This window comes from Callospermophilus lateralis, chromosome 9 (assembly GCF_048772815.1).
Source record: "Callospermophilus lateralis isolate mCalLat2 chromosome 9, mCalLat2.hap1, whole genome shotgun sequence".
In the NCBI taxonomy this organism is placed as follows: Eukaryota; Metazoa; Chordata; class Mammalia; order Rodentia; family Sciuridae; genus Callospermophilus; species Callospermophilus lateralis.
In genome coordinates this window covers 33,809,086-33,835,333 of record NC_135313.1, presented here as the reverse complement: position 1 = coordinate 33,835,333, position 26,248 = coordinate 33,809,086, and the positions used below count along the sequence as shown (strand labels likewise).

The 26,248-nt window shown below is 35.1% G+C and overlaps 2 protein-coding genes across 9 annotated transcripts in view; one reads left to right on the top strand and one right to left on the bottom strand.

Moving 5' to 3' along the window:
* Hycc2 (hyccin PI4KA lipid kinase complex subunit 2) overlaps positions 1–13,677 on the bottom strand; it is a 78,552-nt gene extending 64,875 nt beyond the window's left edge. For 4 of the 5 annotated variants that reach the window (XM_076865645.2, XM_076865644.2, XM_076865648.2 and 1 more), the window contains exon 1: positions 13,488–13,662. The gene's annotated coding sequence lies outside the window, so the exon portion shown is untranslated. Of the gene's footprint in view, positions 1–13,487 lie in introns of all 5 variants that reach the window. The other variant, XM_076865646.2, reaches the window with a different exon arrangement.
* A 310-nt stretch (positions 13,678–13,987) lies between these two features.
* On the top strand, positions 13,988–25,243 carry Ndufb3 (NADH:ubiquinone oxidoreductase subunit B3). Of its 4 annotated transcripts, XM_076866224.1 has the most exons (5): positions 14,036–14,093; positions 16,613–16,696; positions 19,098–19,167; positions 19,792–19,940; positions 24,953–25,243. In XM_076866224.1, exons 4-5 carry the CDS (start codon positions 19,795–19,797, stop codon positions 25,107–25,109), a joined length of 303 nt encoding a protein of 100 aa, XP_076722339.1. In that variant the 5' UTR covers positions 14,036–14,093; positions 16,613–16,696; positions 19,098–19,167; positions 19,792–19,794; the 3' UTR covers positions 25,110–25,243. The 4 variants fall into 4 exon arrangements, with proteins under 4 accessions (XP_076722338.1, XP_076722337.1, XP_076722339.1 ...); XM_076866222.2 differs by lacking the exon at positions 16,613–16,696 and having other exon boundaries at positions 14,017–14,093; XM_076866225.2 differs by lacking the exons at positions 14,036–14,093; positions 16,613–16,696 and adding an exon at positions 17,300–17,384.
* The last annotated feature ends 1,005 nt before the right edge of the window (positions 25,244–26,248 follow it).

The window sequence follows — 26,248 nt, the reverse complement described above, 5'->3', positions numbered from 1 at the left end:
TAAAGGCTCTGCACACAACTCATATTGGAGGGATTAATCTCACTTCTGCAACTCCACTGGGACTTTTATAAGCCTTCACCTGGCTTCCTCCAGATTTTGTACTACATGCTTTTTGCTTGACTGATTTTGCTTTGTATCATTTCACAAAAATAAATTATCACTGTGAATATAATGACTTGAGTCCTGTGAGTCATTCTTGCAAATCATGAAACCTGGAAGTGTGGCCCTTGGGACCCCTGACCCACCTAAGCCCTTTTGTCATAAACCTACTAAATTAAGACAGCTTCCCATCTTAATAGGACAAGAAGTTCCAGGCTCATCATGAATAATTCCTACCCTAGACCTAGAATTTCTCCAAGAAACCCTGGCTCCTTTCAGTGAGAAATAATATTTAGAGAACATATTCTGTGTGCTAAAGAATGAGCATGTCTTAAAGAAAATTTATTTTCATTTAGTGATGAGGGGAAAGGCATTCATGTCAGATCCCTGCTTGCCACATTAAGAAATAAATTTTTCACATACAAAGAATTAAAGTCAAGGAAGGTAGTGCATGGATTTGGTAATGATCTATTCCCCTTCCTTACCTAGTTAACTGACACAGTTCAAAACAAGCTCTTTCGGGAGGCAAAAATATTTTGAGTTGATGGATGTTTTCCCCCCAATTTATTCATTGTAGTACAATAAACATAACAAAATTCACCATTATGGGCTGGGGATGTAGCTCAGTGGCAGAACGTTTGCCTAGCATGTGTGGGGAACTGGGTTCGATGCTTAGTATCATAAAAATAAATAAATAAAATAAAGGCAGTCTGTCCATCTACAATTACAAAATATAAAAATAAAAAAAATTTACTATCATAACCAGTCTTAAGTTTACAGTGATACTAAAGCATTCATAATGTTGTGCAATCATTACCACATCCATCACCATAAGTTTCATGCTGTAAAAGTGAAACAACTCTATACCCATTAAACAGTAACTTCCGAATTTCCCTTCCATTCAGTCCTTGGTAATCACCATTCCACTGTTTGTCTCCACAATTTAAACTTCTCTAGGTTCCTTACACAAATGAAATTATATAGTATTTGTCTTTTTGTGACCAATTTATGTCACTTAGTATAATGCCCTCAAGGCATTTATGTTGAATTCATATTGCAGAATTTCCTTCCTGTTTAAGGCTAAATAGCATTCTATCATATGTACAGTGAATACTATGTTTTGCTTATCAATTTATCTGTTGATGAATATTTGAGTTACTTCCAAGTTTTAAATATTGTGAATGATGCTAATATAAACATGGATATACAGGTATTTCTTCAATACTCTGTTCTCAATCCTTTTGAGTATTTATGCATAGTATCATTTTTAACTATACTACAAAACTATATCAAAAAAAAAAAGGAGTAGACTTAATTGATAGAGGGAGATGAAGTACCAATGTAGTTCTTCCTTTCTTCTTATCCTGACCATTATTACCTCTTAAATAGTATTAGAAAAGTTTTAATCTAGTATGTCTAATTTTAAATAGAATTGAATGTAAAGAAAGGAGCTTATCTTTAATTAGAGTTACAATTAAGAAAATAGTTAATCAAGCCAGGCATGGTGGCCCTCGCCTACAATCCTAGCAACTCAGGAGGCTGAGGCAGGAGGATCACAAGTCCAAATACAGCCCCAGCGCTAAGCAACTCAGTGAGACCCTACAAAATAGGGCTGAACATGTGGCTCAGTGGTTCAAACCCCGGTACTCAGGGGAAAAAAAAGGGGGGGGAAGAAAACAGTTAACAATATCTGTTAATCCTTTTAAATCGTATTATGCTTTCTGTTTTTAATAAACTCCCTCCATATTCTAAGGTTATAAACATACTCAACATACATTTTCTCCTTAAAGATTATAAATTAAAAAAAATTTTTTTAAAGATTATGAATTATACAGGGCACAGTGACACACACCTGTAATCCTAGCAGCTCAAGAAGCTGAGATGGGAAAATAATAGCAAATCAAAGCCAGCCTCAGCAATGGCAAGGTACTAAGCAACTCAGTGAGACCCTGTCTCTAAATAAAATACAAAATAGGGCTGGGGATGTGGCTCAGTGGTCATATGCCCTTTAGTTCAATCCCCGGTACCAAAAAAAAAAAAAAAAAAGATTATGAATTATTATAGGTCTTATTTTATTTGCTAACATTTTTTAACATTTAATATATGTCAGCAGTATTCTAAGCATTTTATATAATTAATCTATTTACAGCAATCCTATATAATAGGTACTATTACTCTCCCCATTTTATAGATGAAGAAATGGGTATTTCACCTAAATGGGCATTACAACTAGTAAATGACAAAGTCTCTGTCAAGCTAGTAAGTGGTAAAGCAAAGTCAAGCAAAGTCTCTGTCAAGCTAGACTACAAGAACTTTGAACAACTCACTAACCCACAGAATATCATACTTGTTCATTACACTGAGAACACCATACTTATTTCACCTGGGCAGCAAGACACCTTAGTAAAAATTACATGCATGTTACAGGGTAGAAGAATAGCATGAAATTTAGAACACTGCCAACTTAATGAAGTCTTTAGAGGTCCAATAGTTTGGACTATGCCAAAACACTCCCTTCAAAAAGTTGCCAAAGCTCATCCAGCGACCACCACTTAAAAGCACAGTGTTTGATAGGCCTCTTTAAATTCTGGAAATACAATCTATATTTTAGCATGTCCCACTTCCTGAATAATCCATAAGAGCTACAGGACAAAAGACAGCAACAAGTCAAGGTGATAGTTCAAACTACTCTACCCATTTCGGCTTTAAGTTCCAGCAAACTCAGTGGTGTTCAACACGTGTATGGTAAATGATAAAGTAGTTGTATAAAGAAGCTACCAGTAGGTTCTGACAAAAAAATCACAACACAGACCACTAGGCATAGACCTCAACATAAAGTAGTTTCTAAAAGTGGCACTATTGGCATTTTGGTCACTCCTGCGATTGTGAGAAGCTGTTCTATGTATAAAAGGATGTTTAGTGGCATCCTGGCTTCTACACACTAGATCTAATACTGCCCTTGAATTGTGACAAAATGTTTCCAAACATTGCCCCTAGTTAAGAACCACTGTTTTAGAATAGTACTATCTCCTTTCCTGCAGATGATTATACTTTTAAGAAAGAACTCCTTGCCTGGCTTTTGGATCCTAATAGAAATTGATCCTGTAATGACCATGTAATGAACCTAACCTAAAAAAGTAAGTGCTCCAACCCACCAAGCCAAAAGGCAAAATGTGCTAGCAGTGTTTCATCAAGTGAAAGTAATACTGCTGTCAGATATTAGTTTTTTTCCCTCAATGAGGGCACATAAGAGGACTATATTCCTCTATCCTCTTTAAGTCAAATGAAATTTTGTGACTTATTTTGCCAAGAGCAGAAATCAAATCTATAGCTAGGTGTGTTGGTGCAAACTTATAATCACAGCTCCTTGGTAGGCTGAAGTAGAAGGGTCACAAGTTCAAGGCCAGTCCAGGCAACTAAGAGAGACTCCTTCTCAAAATAAAAAATTAAAAAAGGTTTGAGGGTATACCCTGGCATGCATGAGGCCTTGGGTTTAATCCAATTAGCACTCCACCCCCCACAAAAAAAATCTGTAGAAACATTTACTTGCTAGTGTGCAATTCTCCAGCCTGTTCTTACCTTACCAGTGTTATAACAAGAAGCTGAGACAAATATAGATGCAATGCTGACCCATCATATGAAGAACAGCTGCTCATAACTGCAGCAGATTTTACATGAGAATAAACCCTTTTAAAAACATTTTTAAAGTCATTATTAGAAGATTGGTTCTTACCATTATATAATCTGCTAACTCTGACTACAATGGTTATATTATGAGATTAGAGCAGGCCATAAAAGTACCAATAAGCTTAATGGCCCAGATACCATGGCACTTACTTCTACTAAATGTAGACTCTCAATATGTGGACTTGTAGAGTTCCCTATGATCAAATGGAAGAAGAAAAAACAATTGTGGCTGGTTCCTGGTTTACACATAGTTCTGTATAGTAGCATGACCTCTACATATAATAGAAGTGATGAAGAAAAGAAAAGAGAGGCAGAGCTCCAAGTAGTGCATCTTATTGTTCAGTATGCTTAAAAAGAAAGATCTAATAATCCAACAATAGAACAATCTGGCAACAAGATCTTTCAACCAGTACTGTTCAACAGGTACATGAACAAAGCAGTCCTATCATCAGTAAGAGAAATTATATCCTGCCTCAATTGAGACTTTCCCTCACCGATGTTGACCTACAATTCCATGATATATCAATCTGTCTCACACCTCTATGCATTTTCTGAAGCTACTCTCCTTTCTGGAATGATTTTCAACTATCCTTTAGTCTAACTACCCTGCTCTTCCTAACACTCAGATCAATGGTCGTTTGCTCTATAAAGCCTTTCCATAAAAGACAATTCTATATCCTTCCCCTCCCCCTCATAAATTCTCATTGTAGTATACCCAGACTCCCCAGGAAGGAATCTATGAATAGAATCATAAACTTTAATAAGAACAAATTACACCATTCTTATCAATCTCTAATATTTATAATTTGATTAGATTATCAGTGTATGCAGAACAACCAAAAACCAGTACTTTCTTTGATTTGGTCACCAATAGAAATGACAGACATTTTCATTATCAAACTATAATTGTTGCAGACATGAAAAGATCATTGTTCTTGTCAGGTCTTTTGGTCACAGAAAGCTGACTAAAACTAAGAATTTGCCTTAACTCTCAGAAGAGACTTTGGACTTGTGTTCTTCAGAAATCCTGGAACTACAGAAACTATGAAGACTCTTAAAATTGGACTAAAAGACTCTTAAAATTGGACTAAAATTGGACTAAAATGCAATCTTGCATTGTGAAATGAGCATAAGCTTTTGGGCATCAGGGGTGGAATGTTATGGTTTAGATAAGAGGTGTCCCCCAAAAGCTCCTGTGTCAGACAATCCAAGAAGGTTTAGAAATTATATAATTGGGTTATGAGAGCCTTAACCCAATTGGTGAACTAATTCCCTGCCAGGGATTAACTGAAAAGTAACTGACAGCAGGTAGGGTGTGGCTGAAGGAGGTAGGTCATAAGGGATGTGCTTTTGGGGTCTATATTTTGTCCCTGACAAGGGGAGTCAGTCTCTCTCTCTCTCTCTCTCTCTCTCTCTCTCTCTCTTTCCCCCCTTTCCTGGAGCAATGTCCCCAGGTATGGCTTTCCTCTGCCACACCCTTTTGCCATGATTGTTCGGCCTGATCTCAGCCCTGAGGAATGGAATCAACATCTATGGACTGAGACTTCTGAAACTGTAAGCCCCAAAATACTCACTTATGCTCCTCACTAGTTCATTTCATATTTCTTTGGTCAGAGAGCCTCTCCCTGAATAAAAAATGTTTCCAATCTCATATGCCCAAATGTTTGGTTAAACATTATTTTGAGTGTTCCTAGGAGGTATTTTTGGATGAGATTAATAATTAAATCTGTAGACTAAGTTTGCCCTCCTTAATGCAGGTGGGCCTAACACAATCAATTAACAGCCTAAATAGAAGAAAAAGACTGAACCTAAGAGTTCCTCCTACCTTACCGCCTTTGAACTAGAACATCAGCACTTCTCTGCCTTTGGACTTAAAAAGAAACATCATCTCTTCCTGGGTTTCAATTTCTTGAGAACTCTTAACAAATCTGGTTCTCAGACCTTCAAACTCTGGAATTATATTATTGGTTCCACTGGGTCTCCAGTTTGTCAACTTGTCCTTTAGATTTTTAGACTGATCAGCCTCCTTACTTGTGTCAGCCAAATCCTAATAACAGAAATTAAAATAATTATATATAAAATCCCTTATTGGTTCTGTTTCTCTGAATCCTGATGAATATCATCGCTGACTCTAAAAACCTGGGAATATATGCAAAATCCATCACTTGAACATCTTACAACTGGGAATGCCTTGCCCTTATATCAAGTATTATTCCATCAGCATTTGTTCTTCAGAATAGGGGTAGCTATTAGAATAAATGCTAGTTTCTTCTTAATGGCACATAAAACACAGAGTCAATCTTATAAGATCTCTTTCTCATGGGTTTAGGGAAGAAAAACAACCCCTTTCCCTTCTGCTCAGAGAACCAAAAAAAAAAAAAGATTTTTTTCCACTAACACTGCCCCTCCAAGAGGTCACTCCTACTTTTCCTCATAACCCTCTTATAAATTGATAGGGATAGGTAGAGTCATAGTGGTAGCTATTCCCAGTACATAACGCCTTCTGTTCTCAGAAATCTGTGCAAAAGTTTATTAGTCTTATTATTAAATTATAACTTCTCTAGAGCAGAGAATATACCTCAGTTGTGCATTTCCAATTCTTATAACAGGACCTACTATATAGTTAGTGCTTAATTCATGTCTGTTGAATGAAAGGTCTAAAAGCAACAACTGGACAGTCAGAGAAGAAGCAAGTATGAAAATGATTACACGTTCCTATGTAATATCCCATCCCTGGCAGGTATTCTATACACTCAGTAAAAAGCCATTTCTGAGCTTTATTTGCAAGTAAATGTAGTCAGATTACTATATTTTGGTCATTGCAACCAGAGGAAATACTGCACAGGGAATTCTAAAGGTTTCTTAAAAGATGAGAGTATACCCCTCTTGTCTATATTTTCTTCCTCCTTCCTTCCTTCTCCCTTGAACAAGGATATAATTGTCTGCAGATCCAGCAACCATAAGGTGATCTTGAGAATGGAAAGCCACAAAACAATGGCAACTCTATGGAGCTGCCTCATCAACCCTAGAATACCTACCTCTGAATTTTTTTTAATAAGATAAAGAAATAACTACTATCGTGTTTGAGCAATAGTTATTTATTTTCATTTCTAGCAAATATAATTTCTAACTGATAAGTCAAGAAAGTGACATCAACAACAAATCTGTAGTCTAAGATACCTAGAGATACCTCAGCTGTGCTTCAACTTAATGCTGATAAAATGTTATTTCTACCGAGATGAAAAGGTTAGAGTAGGAGGCAACAATGAATGAAGAGCCTCTGCTGGATGAATTTTATACTGCAATTTCTTGCCAACATTTGAGAACTATGTTCTAGAAAAATAATGTGGCTCACAAAACTATGACTGTAAAAAACAAATAATACAAAAATAGGGGTTAGGGAAATTAAAATATTTAATTGAAAATGTTAAACTAACTGTTTAAGACTTGTTTAAAAATTTCTTTAAATGACTCTTCTATAGACTAACCTTCAAATTTTCAAGAAACATTGCTGTAACACAAGAAGTTGAGGATGATTTTCCCCATATTCTTTGGACTTTTCTATATCATAAAAATTTTGAACAAGCCTTTCCTGAATTGCCATTTAATATTTTTTGTACTTGTGTTTTTAGGTGTTTTTTTTTTTTTTTTAATTTTATTTTACTTTTTTCTTTGAGGGGAGGGGATTTACTAGAGATTTAACCCAGGGGTGTTTTACCACTGAGCTAAATCCCCAGACCTTTTTGTTTTTTATTTTGAGACAGGGCCTCATTGAGTTGCTGAGGCTGGCCTTAAACCTGTGATTCTCCTGTCTCAGCCTCCCAAACCACTGGGATTACAGGTACTCACACCACACCCAGCTATACTTGTGTTTTTAAATTTTTTTATAAGTCTCAGCAAAATTCTTCATAAATTAATATAGCAATTGTGTCAGTTTTGGGGCTGTTTTTCTTTTTTTGTAATGCTGGAAACTAAACTCAGGGCCTTGCACATCCTAGCCAAGTATTTTACCACTGAGCTACATACCCAGCCCCAGGGCTGTTAAAGAAAATTGTAAAAAAGCTGATCTGTAACCTACACTATAGACTTGCATAAAACATTACATAATCTGATACTATAGAATACAAACACAAAGTTGCACTGTCTTTAATAAAAGATCAGTTGGCAATTTAGTAATTCCATTACTGGGATATATCCAAAGGAAAGGAAATCAGTATATTGAAGAGACATTTGCACTCTCTTTACTGCAGCACTATTCACAACAGCCAAGGAAATGGAGTCAACCCAAGTGTTCGTCAACTGATGAATAAATAAAGAAAATGTGGTATAGAAACACAAAGGAATATTATTGAATTATACAAAAAGGACGGAATCCTGTCATTTGTGACAACATGGGTAAACCTGGAGGACATTATGTTAAGTGAAAGGAGCCAGTCACAGAACGACAACACATGATTTCACTTGTATGTAGAATCAAAAAAAAATTATCTCATAGACACAGTGAAAAGAACAGTGGTTACCAGTGGCTGAGGAGAGCAGGAGGGAGGAATGGGGAAGTTACTCAATGGGTACTAATTTATGGTTATATAGGAAATATAAGTTCTCATGTTTTATTGCACATAAAGCAACTATATATAACAATAATGTGTTTCCAAAAAAAGGTTTTTAATGTTCTCACCACAAAACAATGTTGTTTGAAGATTTTACCTTGATTTGCATCTTTCACAATGTACACATGTATTGAAACATCACATCATACCCCATAAATAGGTACAATTATTATGTATCAATTTAAAAAGTAAAAATAGAAGGTAGAGGCAACAAAATCCAGTATTGCTCAGATGAGAGGTACATAAACAAAGTATTAAAGATAACAGCAGGTTCTAGTTTCAGCCCATTAGAAAAACGATAAAAGGAAAAATAGAATCACTTTAAGTCATAGCATATTTGAGGACCCTGCAGATCATCCTCATCTGGCAGGTATTTAAATTATAGAACAGGAAAAAAAAAGTCTAGATTAGAGACATAGATAGGGAAAACAGATAGATATTTGAGAATTATCAGCCCTAAGAATCATCAGTTTTAGATACTAAGTGAATAAATAAGATCACAGAGTGACAGGTATACAATGAGAGATTTGACAATGGAACATTTAATTCTAATTTTTTAAATTAATTTTTCCTAGTTTTTTCCACAAACAATAAAACAGTAAATACTGTAAAATATTTCAAATTGTTAAAAATTTTAGATTTTATAAGTACTTTGTGTTTTCTATTTGAATCCTACAGTCACTTTAGAAAAATAGAATGGTCCACAGTGTATTCTTCTAACTCCACTATTGTTTTCATTTCAAAAGAACTACAAAGGAATACACAGATTAGAAAGCTTTAAAATAAAAGAGTATGTGAAAGTATAAGTTTAATTTCCTATTCAGGATCCAACTCCTTCCCTCACCTGTTTTTATAAAATATGAGGAAAGAAATTTATGTAAATTAATTGACAAATCTCAGTAGCTTTATTAGCCTATATCAAACATTATTAGTCAAGTATCACACTATAGATACATACATACCTATATTTATGGAGGCACAATTCTCAATAGCCCAGTTATGAAGTCAGCCTAGGTGCATATCAACAGATGAATGAATAAACAAAATGTGGCATATATACACAATGGATATTATTCAGCCTTAAGGAAACAAAATTATGTCATTTGCAGGAAAATGGATGGCCCTACATATCATCGTGTTATTTTCAAGCAAAATAAGCCATACTCAAGACAAGTACTTCCTGCTTTCATATGTGAAATCTAGGGGTGGGGGATGACTTGGATGTACAAGGGGGGACTATTACTAAGAAGAAGGGGACAGGGCAGGGGAGTGTAAGGGCTGGTAATGGGGAGATAGAAATGATAAAAATGTTATACACATATACAAATATGACACAATGAAACCCAATATTCTATATAATTAATATGCAATAATTTTAAAAAGAGCCAATTATCTGGGGCTGGGGACATAGCTCAGTTGGTAGAGTGCTTGCCTTGCATGTACAAGGCCCTCATTTCAATCCCCAGCACTACAAAAAAAAAAAAAAAAAAAGATTCAACTATCCATAATAACAAAGGTAATAAATCTGACTAACATTTTTTGAGGTATAGAACAAAATGAGTATTCTGTAACCCATGTTTACCACTTAGTAAATTGGTGCCACCTGCCATATTTTATGACCAATATTTTGGCAGTTGTATCTCAAACACAGAAAGCATAACTCTATAATTAACCAAAGTCACACACCTTAAAATAAAATTTCCCCCAAATTTCATTCTTCTTATTTACTTTTTTCTCATACTTATCTATATGGCAGCCAGATCCCCAAACAAAAAGCTCAGAATTCATAAAGAGGAGCTATAAATTTATAAAATTTAGAATCATACCAAAGTCAACATATTTGCAATTCCAAGTTTTAATACATATTAGTGAATGACTGTTTATGCAAATATTAATGTATATTTGTCATATCATTGCACTATTAAAAAGACTTTTAATCAAGAAAACTTTCAATCTTTATTTTCTATTTTTAATTCTAGAACTAGATCACTTTCTGAGGCAAACTGAAACATTCAGCATAATTTTCATTTCTAGCAATTTCAGACACTGGCTAGAAAAGTTACCTTAGCTATGTTGTTAAATGGTGACAATTTGTTGAGATAAAAACTTATTTGTAGATTTGGTAGCTCTTTCACCCAAACTGAAACTATTGTTACTGGTTCATACCACAAGTGCCAGAGCCTTGAATTACATCAATGGTTTTTAAAGTGGCAGCCATAACCAAGCCAAACCATTAAGATATTTTTTTCCCCCAAAATGCATCTACTTCCTTCATACTCCCCCATGACTAAAATTTTGAAGTGTATATAATAACTGTGTTTGAGAGACCTTTCTATCTATCTGTACCCAAATAGGATAATTCTCAAATTAGGCAGTCCTTTTTTTAAACATTGTATCAAAAGCAAAGCATAAGAAATAGAACTACAAAGTGACAAGAGCTCAGCAGAAGGCTAGGGAGGCTATTTACAACAGGTGTACACCACCTTCAGAGATTTCTATGTCAGCTCCCTCCAGAATCCACTACATTACATCTTAGACATTGGTATTCATTATTCTGAGAAAAGCATGTAGTCTACCAGATAAAAGGAAGCAATTTGGGACCTTAAGAAGCCACAGACAGACTGGTGAGGTGGCACACGCAGGTAATTCTAGCTACTTGGGAGGCTGAGGCAGAGGATCAACATGTGAGAACCACTAAGCGAGTCCTGTCTCAAAATAAAAAATAAAAAGGGCTGGGGATATAGCTTAAGAAGAAGAAATAGAAGGCACCACAGCCACCACAGACAATGAAACACAAAAATTCTGCTGTTCATTCAGGCATTAAAAGAACAATAGAAAACTGCTGATAACTTGTTCAAAGAACATATTTCATCATTTTAATTTTACATCATGTAGCACTGTTTTCTCTAGGATATAAGTTCAGTGGACTGAAAACCTTAATCATTTTAGAATAAACTAAGTAAGATATCAAAACTGTATACTAAATATAGTCAACTAATCTTAAACCCCCATTATATGACAAGATACCTTAAGGGCTGGGTTAAAAAAGTCAAAATCCATTTTAAAGCAAACAATTATACTTCTTTGCAGACGCTGTTTGAGAGATAGGTCAGTTGGCAGAGTGTTTACCTAGAATGCAAAAAGCCCTGGGCAATCCCCAGCACCACAAACAGTAGCTAGCTCAAATTCCTTATAAATAGCTCCAATAGTACTTTTGAAATATTTCAGAAGAAAAAGAACATTCATGATTTATAAATAATTATCCAATTACACGCTAATTGAATTAATGGTTCTTAAAGTACTTGGTAATTTTCTTCTTGGTGTTGAAGTTATGGCATTAAACATTGGGCAAGTGTTTCTTAAACTGCTTGATAATCTCCTTCCCAATGTTCAATTTATGGCATTCTAAGATGACACCTACTGGCCATTCAAAATCAGCTATTAGTTCTTCAAGACAGTGAGTAGGCTGGTTACATAAGAATCAATCTATCTATCTATCTCTCTCTCTCTCTCTCTCTCTCTCTCCTCCCCCCAAAAAAAACTCTGAATGAAGGCAAATTTGTTCACAGATACTCAAATCACTACAAAATTTCACCTAGAAAGTTGTTTTCTTTGTAACTGAGATAGCATTACTCAAAAACAAAAAAGACTGAAACATCAAGAATCACTTTTAAATTTTAATTAAACCATTGACAAATAATCTCAGTACTCTCAACACTTCAAAACAAACTCTAAGGATCCACTCCTCTTTCACAAATATTACTTTGAGCAAAACAAATGAAATTTTGATTTAGGTCTGTATGCACTAACATAAATTAACATTAACAGAAAAAAAAAAAAAAACCACCCACATCTTAGAAAGTTTTCCTGACATGCAGTACTAAAACATGTTCAGTAAAATGATATAATTGCTAATACTGAATTTGTTCTTATCTTCTAAAGGCAACACTTCAAACAGCTTACATTTTAGCAATATTTAAAGCTTTATTAAAATTGTTTTCCCGTCTTTTAAAATCACTTTTCACTGAGCTACAAAATCAAGTTTTTATATACATACTGCCTAGAATTTCTATTTTAATCCTACATTTCATTGTGTAAACCTAAAATTATAAAGACTCTTTATTTCTCCAGTACTGGGGATTGAACCAAGAGTTTCCTTTTAAAAAACAGGATAATTTATGATTAATTTTATTTGTAAGTACGTTTTATATACTTCCAAGAGATTCAAAGAGCATATTTTTTAAACCTAAGAAATAACTCATAACTAGTCTCAGACTTACAAAGCAAATTACTTAAAAACTGACACCCTTCCTCCCCGTTCAGACTTTCACCCTATTTTCACAATCTCTAACATCCACAATATTTGTGGGGAGGGGCGGTTCTACCAATTAATTTTCTAGTCATCTTCCAATTTGCACTTACCTCCTACTATAGACTTTTTGAAGCTCTGCACTTTCCTGAAGATTAAAAAACGTACTTGTTACCATCCTTGACCCTCAAAACAAATTCATGAACTATAAAACACGAATCTGAACACAATCATCTCAAACTTGCGCCGTATCTCTCCAGTCCAGATTTGGGATAAGCTCTTCGTGACTACTCTAACCTTCATGCTATCACCCTTCGCCTACAGAGCCTGCCTGGCTAAAAAAAGCACTGAAGCCAATGAAAAGTGTTCTAACTATCAATAGGTTTGCAAGACCTCCTCTTCCAAGAGGGTCAACCTCGTTGTTACAATAAATAACAAGCCAAGGATTACATAAGGCACAGCAATAGAGTTTACAGGATCTGACCGCCAGTAAACAGCTTTCTTCCCCGCACCCCTTCACTACCCTCAGCAAATGGCCATAAGAAGAAATCCCTAGGATTTCTCTCAGGTGTCTGTAACGTCGCGTCCTTTTCTCGCCTGGGGCTTCGTGCAAGGAATTCCTTCAGCTCTCACTACCAGTGTCTTACTCCAGCCTCTCTTCTCTCTCTCAGACCACGCCACCACAACCCCCACGCTCTAAGCAGGCCCCCATGCCGCCCCACAGGACGCAGCCCCCCGCCCGCCTCAGCTGCCATCTCCTCACGACCCTCTTAAGCGGCTACCTGGTTTACGAGGTTCCGGAACCATCAACGGTCTGGCTACCGCCTTCCCAGACCACCCTCGTCAGCTTCCCCTCTATAGGGTCCGCAGCCGGAGAAGAAGAAAAGCCCTCCTCATTTATCACTTTCCGTCCCCCAAAGCCAGCACCGCCGCCTACCAGTCACCGCTCTGCCTCCAGCTTCCTATCGCCACCGCCTCCCGCAGCAGCCTGCCAACTGCAGCACAACAACCAGCCTTCTCATTGGGTGAGTTCACGTTCCCAACAACAGCTTCACTTATTGGCTGGGGCAATCTTCGGCCCTACCTTCTGTGCAGTGTTTAAGGAGTCCCTCTCCTAACAAGGAAAATATCCCTTTTCCGCCCTTATTTCCTCTGAAATGTCTCTTAGCTCAATCATACTTAGAATGCACTATGTGTACAAAATATTGACTTCCCATATCCCTCGTATTATCCCTATTTGGTCCAGAAATCATTGAACCAGGACCGGAACGTTAAACTTCTCTTCCGTTTTCCTACCGTAAGGAACTGTACTTGACAACTTCCGTTTCCGGTTGGCTCCGGCTGGACGGTTGACTATTGAGTGTCCTGAGAGGTCAAGTTGCTGTAAGGTAAATTAGGGAGTTCGTGGGAGACCTCTATATTAGGATTGAGAGCTAGACTCTATTCTGAGGAAATGCAAACTGGGAGAAACTAAGTAGAGAAGGATGACGAGAGGAGGCAGTTCAAAGGGGAAGGAGGCCAAGGAATAAGCGAAAGAGAACTATAGTTTAGAACTGAAGGAGGGACAGGTGGTTGCAGAAGGATGCTGTGAGAATTATATTGGTTGTTAAATCCAAGTACTTTGTCCCGCCCTTGCCCGGTGCAACCCCCTTCTCGGCCCGTGGACATTTGGTTTACATTTGGATTGAATAAAGGCAGAAGGACAGCCCCCAAATCGAAAATATGTAAAATAATTGTAATGTATGCCTCAACCGCTTGTATATTTTTAAGTAAGCTTTTTCTGGTACAAATGTTTATGGTACAGTGTTATAGTGTGTGTGTGTGGCGGGGGGAAGCAGGATATAAGAATCCCAGCCATTGCATGTGTTTAGGAACACGGATTGGACAATAACGTGATAAGAATCCTTTTGGTTTTATTTTCTCATTAGTATGATAATTGCGGTTTTTTAAATGGGGAGAATTGGGAATATATACTTAAAAGTCTTTGGTAAACTATAAAATTGCATGTAGTGGGAGTAACATTACCCTCTTGCTTCCTTCTTAAGAAAATATGCTCTTGCTTTCCCTTTGCGGGAGCCACCCCTTTATTATAGGTTGATCTCCACCAAAATTAAGGTTCATAAATTAAGACGTAAATAGCTTTTTACATTTTTAATAATCACATGTTCTTTGTTGAGCTGCTTTCCTTTCTGTTCTTATTTGAGCAGCTCTGAAAGTGAAATAATCATTCCTTGTTGAGTCTCAGCACAGTTTATAACTCACCTTTTCGAGAAAATTTTGCTTTTTATTTTCACATAATAGGACTATATAAAACAAAAGTAAATTTTGAAGAGTTGTAATCAAGCAAATACTTGTATAACCATCTCTCAGATTCGCACTGCTAATAATTTAGAATATGCATTCTCAACAGAGGTGTTCTGTCCTTGAATGAAAATGGAATGAGAAATGAGGAGAACACAATGGTTTATGTCCCTTAAATAGGGCCACAGTTCATAAACAGATACAAAATACATCTCAACTCCTTAGAGGTACAATAATTAAAAATTGGTTGAAAACACTGCCTTGGCAGGGGACAGTGGCTTAGAAGGCTGAGGCAGGAGAATCACAAGTTCAAAGTGAGCCTCAACAACTTATCAAGGCCCAGAGCAACTAAGTGAGATCCTGTCTCAAAATAAAAAATAAAAAGTGCCAGGGTTGTGGCTCAATGGTTAAATGCCCCTGGGTTCATGCCCACCACCAAAAAACAAAGAAAAAAAGAAAAGAAAGAAACTAAAACACTTCCTTAGACACTTTTTGTATTAGCCTCTGTGATTATCTCTCCTCCACCAAGAGGTGAGCATTATCCTGACTCTTGGCAAGAAATCACTTGTTTTACTTTAATTCTGTCTAAGATGCATTCCTAAAAAGTGAATTAGGCTTTTCAACTTATACAAATGGGATCAGTATGTATGTCTTTTTCTGATTCATCCTTGTTCATTATTTTATTTGTGAAGTTTGCTCATACTTTTGCATGTAGCTCTTTGTTGTATAATATTCCATAGCTGGATTGTACCATAATCCTTTCTATTGTCACTAGATTGGAATTACTTACAGTTTAGAGCTAGCAAAAAACACTTATGTGACTGAAAGATTCTTATCTAACAGGAACTGGGGTGTGGCTCAGTGGAAGAACTTGTTAGCATGCATGAGGTTCAATACCCAGCACCAAAAAAAAGTCCCCAAATTTTTATAAAACGTTGCTTGAAGAAATACAATGCAATCCACACATGTAATTTTTAAAGCCTTATTAAAAGTAAAAAGAAACAAAATTAACTTTAATAGTATATTTTATCTAACTCAATTATTAGAAATAATATTTCCAAATGTAACCAATATTAAGTTATTGAAATATTTTATATTTTCACACTTTTCTAAATTTGTGTACTTTTATGTTTACAAAACATCTCAGTTCATTTGCCAAATTTCATAAATTTAAACACTTGTTCAGTTTCTCAGTTGCACTAGCCATATTTCAAATGTTAGTGGCTACCAAATAGGACAGTGCAGATCTAGAGTATATATACCTAGGAGTGGAATTGCTGGCCTAAAGCTATTCAAATGTTCAACTTTTCGAAGTCATACAGATGTTTCAGAATGATTGTTCTTGGTCATATTCATACCCAGAAGGCACATTGCAATCTGTTTTCCCCAGTTCTCATAATCTTCCAAGGTTGGTTTTATGTCCATTGAATGAAGAAACTGAAATTCTGAAAGATTAAGTGATTTGCCTGGTGCTTTTATAGCTATCAATGGTGCAAAGTAAGAGAATTCCAGACTCTTCCTTCAAATGATCAGGATATTGTTGTTTGAGTTATGACTCTTCTGCCTTTTTGTTGTGTTTCTTTCTTTTTAAATTTTTTTTTTGTAGTTGTAGATGGACAGAATGCCTTTATTTTATTTGTTTATTTTTATATGGTGCTGAGGATCGAATCCAGTGCCTCACACATGCTAGGTAAGTGCTGTACCACTGAGCCACAGCCACAGCCCTTGTTTATTTCTTTGTTGTAGTAATGGGGATTGAACCCAGGGGCATTCTGTTACTGAGCTACATTCCTAGCCCTTTTAAAATTTTGGTAAATTGCTGAAGCTGGCCTTGAACTGGTAGTCCTCCTGACTTAGCCTCCCAAGAAGAAATACAATGCAATGTGTGGATTGCATTGTATTTCTTGAATAGCACTATTGTAGGCATGTGTCACAGTGCCCAGCAGTTGTGCCTATTCTGAAATAAAAATATTTTTTTTAAAAAAATGAAAGATTTTCTAGAAACACTGTTCAACTTTTTCTTCTTTATATTTAGGAAATTCCTATAGAACCTTTCTGAAATACTGGAATTAGGTATAAGAGAAAGCACATTGAATTCATTAAAAGAAATTTATATAGGAGAAATAAGAATGTATGTACTTCTATGTTTTTTTCTTTTTGAAGATTTGTCTTTTAAATTACTTAATATTTTGAGGCAGTAATATAATAGATTTGAAATAGCCTTCGTACTATGGTAATGTTTCAACTTTTATTTTCCAAACCAAACTCTTTCATCAAAATTTTAACATGCCAGACACAATAGAGCACACCTGTAATCCCAGCAATTTGGGAGGCTGAAACATGAGGATGGGGAGTTCAAAGCCAGTCTCAGCAATTTAGTGAGTACCCAGCAATTTAGCAAGATGCTGTCTCAAAATAGAAAAGAATTGGGGATGTAGCTCAGTGGTAGAGCAACCTGGTATTCATCCCAGGTTGAATTCAATACCCATACCAAAATTTAACCCTGTTTTGTACTGTTTTCCAAATACATGGATACTCAGTATTCTAAAATTGACAGTTGCCAAAATAAGGGCTTGTCTTGAAATCTATACAAACATTTTTGAAATGAAACAATATTTCAAAAAATATTTTTTAAAACATGTTATGAAGAAGCCAGGACATTACCATCCCAAATAAATATTTCTAAGTGTCTTTCTTTTGTAATAATGTATTTAATCTTTCTTTTTTTTTTTTTTTTTTTTTTTTTTTTTTTGGTGCTGGGGATTGAACCCAGGGCCTTGTGCATGCAAGGCAAGCACTCAACCAACTGAGCTATATCCCCAGCCCAATGTATTGAATCTTAAAAGTCATTCTGAAACCCAAAACCATAATTTTTCTTTCCTTCATATTATTGAATCCACCAAATAATTAATAAGATTAAGTGTTTCAAAGTCATGTTGTTTTAACTTGTGTTTGATAGGTATTGATTTTTTCCTCTTTAAATATATAAATAACCAACATAATATTTTGTGATATTTAACATGTTTATAAATATTAAGTGTTTGTTAATTTGTCAAAATTATTATGTTCAATTTTTTATCATCTTGGAATTATTGTCTAATGGAATGAGAATTTCACATAATGTGTCTTTAATGTACACTACCTAACAATTACTTCTGTCTTCTAAAATACAGTTTAAAAAAATCCTGTCTTATTATTGAGCCTGTACATAGTTATAAATACAGCCAATGGTAATAATTATTTGGTTTTATTTTATTTCTGGAGAGAGTGACTATAGAATTGCTACTGCTAGCCTTATACAAATTATAATATAGCATTATTTATTCATACCCTTTAATTTGAATTCATAGCAATTGAAAAGGGGAACTGAGATTAAGTTTATTTTTATATTAGCTGTAAAAATAACACTAGTAGAGCTGGAGATATGGGTCACTGTCAAGAGTTCTTGCCTAGCATGCAACAAGCCAGGGATTTAGTCCACAGCACATAACACACACATACTCATGCCCACACACAAAAGTTAATCATAACACTAGTAAAAGTGAAATATTTATATAAACACTAAAAGCATTTTATTTATAGAAGCAAACATGGACTAAAAACGATCTTAAGGGGTTGGGGTTGTGGCTCAGTGGTAGAACTCTTGCCTAGTATTTGCAAGGCCCTGGATTCAATCCCCTAGTACCACAAAAAAAAAAAAAAAAAAAAAGAAAGAAAAATGGGTCCTAAGGTCTCTGTTATTCAGTTCAATTAGTAAACTTCAGCCTATGAACCACATTCAGCCCATTACCTCATTTTTGTAAGACCCATGACAAAGAATAGTTTTTTGAGATCACTTTGATACTAAGGAATGCTAACTTTGAGCATTAACTAAGCAAGATGGTGAACTCCATAATGGAAATTTTTTTTTTATCAGTAGTAGACCTATACAAAAAAAATTTAATTATACTCAGTTACTATTTATTATATCTTGGATTTTATCAATAAGTTTTGGAAATTTGTTTTCTTGTCATATATAGACATACATAATCTGCTCAATTTTACCTCTTTTGTCTAAAAGCGTAAAATATTTATTATCTGACTTTTTACAGAAAAAGTTCATGTGATCATACGTATTCAAAATCATTAAGACAGCATTTTAAAAGAATCATCTAAATAAAGGTAACGAAACAGTATTTTGCTTTCATCATGCATATTTATGCATTAGGACTCAAAAGAGGGAAACAGTATTACTTAGAAGTTAGGAACAGTACTGCAAGGGTTAAAGCCCAGTTATACCTTTTATTATTTTTTTGTTACCTTCAGGATATTACTTAGCTTCTGAGAACCATACTGCAAGGGTTAAAGGCCAGTTGTACCTTTTACTATTTTTGTTATCTTCAGGATATTACTTAGCTTCTGAGAGTCTTAGAGTTAATTTCTTAAGGACATAACTTAACCTTTTAGAGTCTCATTCAGTTGTAAAATGGGCATATTTTTAATTTAAATTCAGAGAGTTATTTTAGAAGTGATGAAATTAATATATGTAAATCATAGTGCACCTGGCACACAGGACTCAGTAAATGTTTGCTATTTTTCTAAAGAAGAAAGTAATCAAATAATAAATGGTTTTCTCTGGTACAATTACTGATTATTTTTCTGTTTCATATTTGTATTTCCTGTCAACACATACTAGTTAGTGTAATAAAATAATTTTCTAAAATCTCTTAACTCAGAATTTTCAAACATTTATCTTTTTAAAAACATTAAAGTGTACTTCTCTATTATGTTACTTATTTTCTGTAGACAATGGCCCCTGGACATGGACATGGACATGAACATGGTCATGGAAAACTAGAACTTCCAGATTATAGGCAATGGAAGATAGAAGGGACACCATTACAAACTGTCCAGGAGAAGCTGGTTGCAAAAGGGCTCAGGGATCCATGGGGCCGGTAAGATGAATTAAGTAATTTAATTAGAACTTCTCTTTAAAAGTTAGTGTCTAGGGCTGGAGTTGTAGATTAGTAGTAGAGTGCTTGCCTCACATGTGGAAGGCACTGGGTTTGATCCTCAGAACCACATAAAAATAAAATAAAAAGGTATTGTGTCTATTGACAACTAAAAATATATATACTTTTTTTTTTTAATTTAGTGTCTAGCCAGGCGTAGTGGTGCATGCCTGTAATCCCAGTGGCTTGGGAGGTTGAGTCAGGAGGATCACTTAGTCAAAGCCAGTCTCAGCAAAAATGAGGCTCTAAACAACTCAGTGAGACCCCGACTCTAAATAAAATACAAAATAGGACTGGGGATGTGGTTCAGTGGTAGAGTACCCTGAATTCAATTCCCAGAATACCCCCCGCCCCCAAAAAGTTAGTGTTTTGTGTTCATTTTCAGTATATGACTTTTTACATTAAAATTTTAAAATTTTTTGTGCCCACCTCTCACTCCCAGTCCTCCTAATCAAACTCAAGGTGTCATGCGTGCCATGTAAACACTCTACCGCTAAGCTACATCCCCTTCCCATCTTACTATTTTTGAGACAGGATCTGCCCAGGCTGGCCTGAGACTTGTGATCCTCCTTTCCTTCACTACCTGAGTTGCTGGGATTATAGGCATGCACCACCTTGCCTAGCTTAAAACCAGTTTTATTGAAATATCATTCCTCTAAAGTTCACCCATTTTAAAATTCACCCATCATATAATTCCATTAGTTTTGACAAAAATGCTGTTATGTAACCACCACCAAAATCATGCTATCGAATATTTCTGTTATTTAGAAAATTTCCTTATGCTCTTATGCTCTTTTGCAGTCAGTGTTACCCTACCTGTGACTTGGTGACCCTTGTTGTGCTTTTGTCTGGATAGTTTTGATCTTTTTCAAATTTTGTAGAATTGATATCACATAGTATATAGTCTTTTGTCCTGGACTCTTTTACTTAACATAATGCATTTTGACATTTACACATGTTGTGGATTGTATCTAATCTTTTTTATTGCCTTTTTATTTTATATCCATTCTGTGGAAATACCTCATTTTGGTACCATTATCAATTGATGGTCATTTGGCTTATTCTGAACTTTTGGCTGTTATGAGTAAAGTTGCTATAATCATTCAAGTGTGAGCATTTATGAGCACATATTTTGATTTCTCTTGGATAAATACCTAACTGGGATTTCTGGATAATAAACTATGTCCACAGTTATTTTTATAAAAGACTGCCAAACCATTTTCCAAAGTGACTGAATTATTTCTCATTCCCACCATCATTGTATGAGAATTTCAGTTGCTTAATATCTCTGTCAATATTATTGTTATTAGTCTTTTAATTTTGGTGATTCTAGTGAAAATGGTACTAATGCCTTCTTGGGGTTTAGATTTTCATCTCTATAAAAAGTGATGATCACACAGATCCTTTTCTGTGCTTATTTGCCATTCACATATTTTCTGTGGTTAAATGTCTACTCAGAGTATGACTTGTCTTTTCATTTTCTTAAGTTTTAAATTTCAAAGAATTTTAAATTTTGATGAACTCCCAATTTAGCTTTCTTTTTTTCTTTTATGGGTTGTGGTTTTGGCATCCTAAGATTTTTTCCTAAAAAAATCTTCTTCTGGGAGCTTTTATAGTTTTCTATTAATTAATTAATTTCTTTCTTAAATTTAAGTATATGGTCCATTTTTAGTTAATATTTGTATCATTTGAGATAAGAAGGAAAGTTGATATTTTTATATATGGGCATTCAGTTCTTCTAGCACCATTTATTAAAGACCATATTTCACAGGTTGAATTACATTGACAAAGTTTTCAAAAATCAATTTACCATATTTATGTGGCCTATTTCTGGACTCTAGTGTGTTATCCTGATCAATATGTCTGCACTTATGCCCATACTACAATGTCTTCAAATCAGGTATTATAAGATCTACATTTTTTTAAATTGGTTTAGTTATTTCAGGTATTTTGCATTAACTGTGAATTTTAGAATGAGATTATCAGTTTCTACAAGACAATCCCTAGCCCTTTTTCTATTTTATTTTGAGACAGGGTCTAAGTTGCTTAGGGCCTCTCTAAATTGCTGAGACTGGCTTTGAACATAAAGTCCTCATTCCTCAGCCACCTAAGCTGCTAGGAATCACAGACATGTGCCACCATGCCTGGCTCTTCTTGGATTTTTATTGGAATCACATTGAATCTCTTTGACATAGATTCACAATATGAATCTATTTCATATTTATATTAAATCAAATTCAAATCAAATTGAAGATAATGTCTTTATAATATTGAATCTTCCAGTCCATGGACAATTTGGATCTTCCTTAATTTTCTTAGCAGTATTTTGTTGCTTCATACACAGGTCTTGCATGTTTTGTTAAGGTTACCCTGAATAATAATAATAATTATTATTATTATTATTATTATTATTATTATTATTATTATTTTGGCACCAGGGATTGAACCCAGAGGCGCTTAACCACTGAACCACATCTCCAGGCCTTTTTTATATTTTGAGACAGGATCTTGCAAGTTTGTTAAGGCTTGCTTTGAACTGATCCTCTTGCCTCAGCCTCCCAAGCCTCTGGAATTACAGGCATGTGCCACCGCACCCAGCTCCACATTTTGATGCTATTTTACATGATATATTTTTTTAAGTCTCAGTTTCCAATTGTTTGTTATTAGAAAACAAAAACATAATTAATTTTTATATACTGACTTCGTATTTCATTACCTTGCTAAAGTCACTTTTTAGTTGTGATTTTTTTTTTTTACAGATTCTTTAGAATTTTATTCAGAGATAATCATTTTATCTGTGAAGACAATATTCTTAACTTTTTATTTTTTTTAATTGCATTAGCTAACTATACTAGTATGATGTTAATTAAAGTGATATAAGCAGCCATCTTTGCCTTTTTCCTGAGAGAAAGCAGTCTGTCACCACTAAGTTTGCTGGGTTTTAGGATTTTCAGAGATGCCATTTACCAAAATGAAGAATTTCTCATCTATCCCAAAGTTTCTCAGATTTTTATTTTCTTCCTTTCTTTTTCTTTTATTTAAAAACCGTGTTCTTACTGTACTTCCCAGGGTGGCCCCAAACTTGTGGGCTCAGGCCCTCCTCTTGCCTCAGCCTCCTTATTAGCTGGAACTATAGGTACAAGCCACCATGCCAAGCTTTTATTATTTGTTTTTGGGTTTTTTTTTTTTTTTTAGTTGTAGTTGGACAAAATGATATCTGTATTTCACTTATTAATTTTTATGTGATGCTGAGGATGGAACCCAGGGTCTCGCATGTGCAAGGTGAGCCCTCTACCGCTGAGCCACAACCCTAGCCCTTTGTTTTTTTTTAATTCTTGAATTTCATCAAATACTTTTTACTGTATCTATTGAAATGCTCTTGTAATTTTTTAAATTCCATTTATATGATGAATCACTTTGATTTTCATATATCAAAACTGTTTTGCTGGGACTCACCTGTAATCCCAATGGCTTGGGAGACTGAGGCAGGAGGATTGCAAGTACAAAACCAGACTCAGCAATTTAGCAAGGCCCTGAGCAACTTAGCAAGACCCTGTCTCAAAATGAAAAATAAAACAGGCTAAGGATGTTGCTCAGTGGTTAACTGTCCCTGGGTTCAATCCCTGGTATCAAAAAAAAAAAAAAAAAAAAAATTGTGTGTGTGTATTATATATAGTGTGTATTCATATATATGTGTGTGTGTGTGTGTGTGTGTGTGTGTGTGTGTATTTATTATATATATATATCTTAAAACCAATCTTTCATGTGTGGGGTGAACTCTACTTCATCATGATGTATTATCCTTTTTGTATCTTGTTGGATTCAATTTTATAAAATTCTGTTAAGAATATTTGCATCTGTGTTCATGAGGTATGTTATTCTGTCATTTTCTGCTAACGTCTTGGGTTTGGACATTTAAATTTGATTTGATTAGTTTTCATATTTTCTATTAAGTCAGTATTTTAGTTATCCTTACTGTTACTGTGACCAAAAGACCTAACAAGAACTTAAAGGAGGAAAAGTTTATTTTGGCTCACAGTGGCAGAAGTTCAGGTCATGGTCAGCTGACACCATAACTCTGGGCCTGTGGTAAGGCAGAACATCTTAGTGGAGGGGCATAGCAGAGGAAAGCAGCTCAAGATATGGCAACCAGGAAGCTGAAAGATAGTCCCATTCACCAGATACAAAACATAAATCCCAAAGTCATCACCCCAGTGACCTGCTTCTTCCAGCCACACCCTACCTGTCTACAGTTACCATCCAGTTAATCCATATTAGAGGATTAATCTAGTGATTAAGTTACACCTCTCTAATCATTTCTCCTCTGAACATTCTTGCATTGTCTCACACATGCACTTTTGGGGAATACCTCATATCTAAACCATACCAGTCAGAGTTTTAGAGATAAATGGTTTTTGCTCTTCACAACGTGGTATTTTTCACTGACATAATATCTGTGGAAGGAGATTTTTTTTCCCCCTACAGCTCTCTGACTTAGTTCACTTCTTTATTCAGTATCCTCAGAAGAATGATTTACCTGAGCAGGAAATCAGTCTTCTGAAATTCAAGCTTCTGTGACAGGGAAAAGCTGTGCTCCTTCTGAATTAATGTCTAATTGTCTAAGTTGATCTTTCTATGATGTTGGAATGAGTAGTATGTGTATAGCCACCCAGTTAGTCTGTGATGGATAACCAAAGTGAGTCATGCATTTGAGGCATGAATAGTATGACTATAAAATAAATCATCAAGTGACTTTTTAAAATATATTTTATAAGTAAAACTTGGTCATATAGTCTTAACTGTCCTATGCTACAGAAAGATTACTATTGTGATCCACATAGATTTTCTCAAATAATGTCACATTTAAGTATATTATAAAAATTAAAATTAAATTTATTTTACTTAGTATTTATGAATTATGTGTGATTATATTTTTTTCATCTTTTTTCTTCTAGCAATGAAGCTTGGAGATACATGGGTGGCTTTGCACACAATGTTTCCTTTGTTGGTGTATTATTAAAAGGATTTAAATGGGGATTTGCTGCTTTTGTGGTAGCCGTAGGAGCCGAATATTATCTGGAGTCCCAGAAAAAAGATAACAATCATCACTGAAGATAGTATCTGGAAATATCTTAGTGATTCCTTAATTCTCTTATAAAAATAAGATTTCTTCACTATATCGTACTTGTCCATGTGTTTGTCCCTTAAAGAATACTAGTAAGGTTTAATAAAGTAAGAAAAACATATACCAGTCTGTTTTTGTAATTCTTTAAAAAATAAAATGAAAATATCTAGGGGCATATCAGAATTCATTTGGAATACATGGGACATTAGGTACCAATAGCAATGCATTCTGCATATAGCAGGCAGCCAGCAAATATTTGGCTGAACAAATGGATATGTTCCAACAGTTTTTGAAATGGTGCTATATCATGCTCTGCAGGTTGTTTGGAGAGACCTAGATTATACTATAAAATACTTGCTGCCCACTTCTGGTTGACATAGCCATGCATGATGTTCACTTTCTTTATTATGGTATTTTCTAGTCTTGTCTTAGTCTTTATTGTTCACTTGTTGTGAAAAGGTTAGCTATTTTAATCTAACAATAGACATTCTTCCTCACATCATTGACCTTTTTCATTTTAACTAGTTCAATCTCTAATTAAAGTTAAGATTTAAAACTCAGCTTATTAAGGAAGGGTAATATTTTTTGCTTGGATAATGAAGTTAATTGGGGCTGGAGTTATGGCTCAGTGGTAGAGCACTTGCCTAGTATGTGTGAGGCTCTAGGTTTGATTCTCAGCACCACATATAAATAAATAAAATAAAGGTCTATTGACAAGTAAACTATATTTTTTTAAAAAATTAAGTTAATTAAAATTCCAGGGTGATTCCCCACCCCCCCCCTTTGCCAATTTCTTGTTTATAAATATAGTTTTGAGCAATTCTAAATAAATGAGACAGAGGAAGAATCCCTAATAAGTTATTAGTGGTAAGTGGAATGTAGTAAAAATGGAATCATTAAAAAGTTTCAGTGCAAAGATAAAAGAGTTTAACAAAGCAGTGGGACCAACAGAAGCAGCAAGGTGGGTCAGGTGCAGTGGCATACACCTGTAATCACGGTGAGTTGGGAGATTGAGATGGGAGGATTATGAATTCAAGATCTCAACAATTTAGTGAGACTTGGCCTCAAAATAAAAAAGAACTTGGAGATGTAGCTTAAGCATCCCTGGGTTCAATCCCCAATACAT

What these genes read in the sequence shown, in the direction of transcription:
- Ndufb3 (XM_076866223.1), top strand. Translation starts at nt 19,795, where the DNA reads ATGGCCCCTGGACATGGACATGGACATGAACATGGTCATGGAAAACTA. An exon ending in CTCAGGGATCCATGGGGCCG is followed by an intron (nt 19,941 to 24,952) that starts GTAAGATGAATT and finishes TTTTTCTTCTAG; the next exon opens with CAATGAAGCTTGGAGATACA.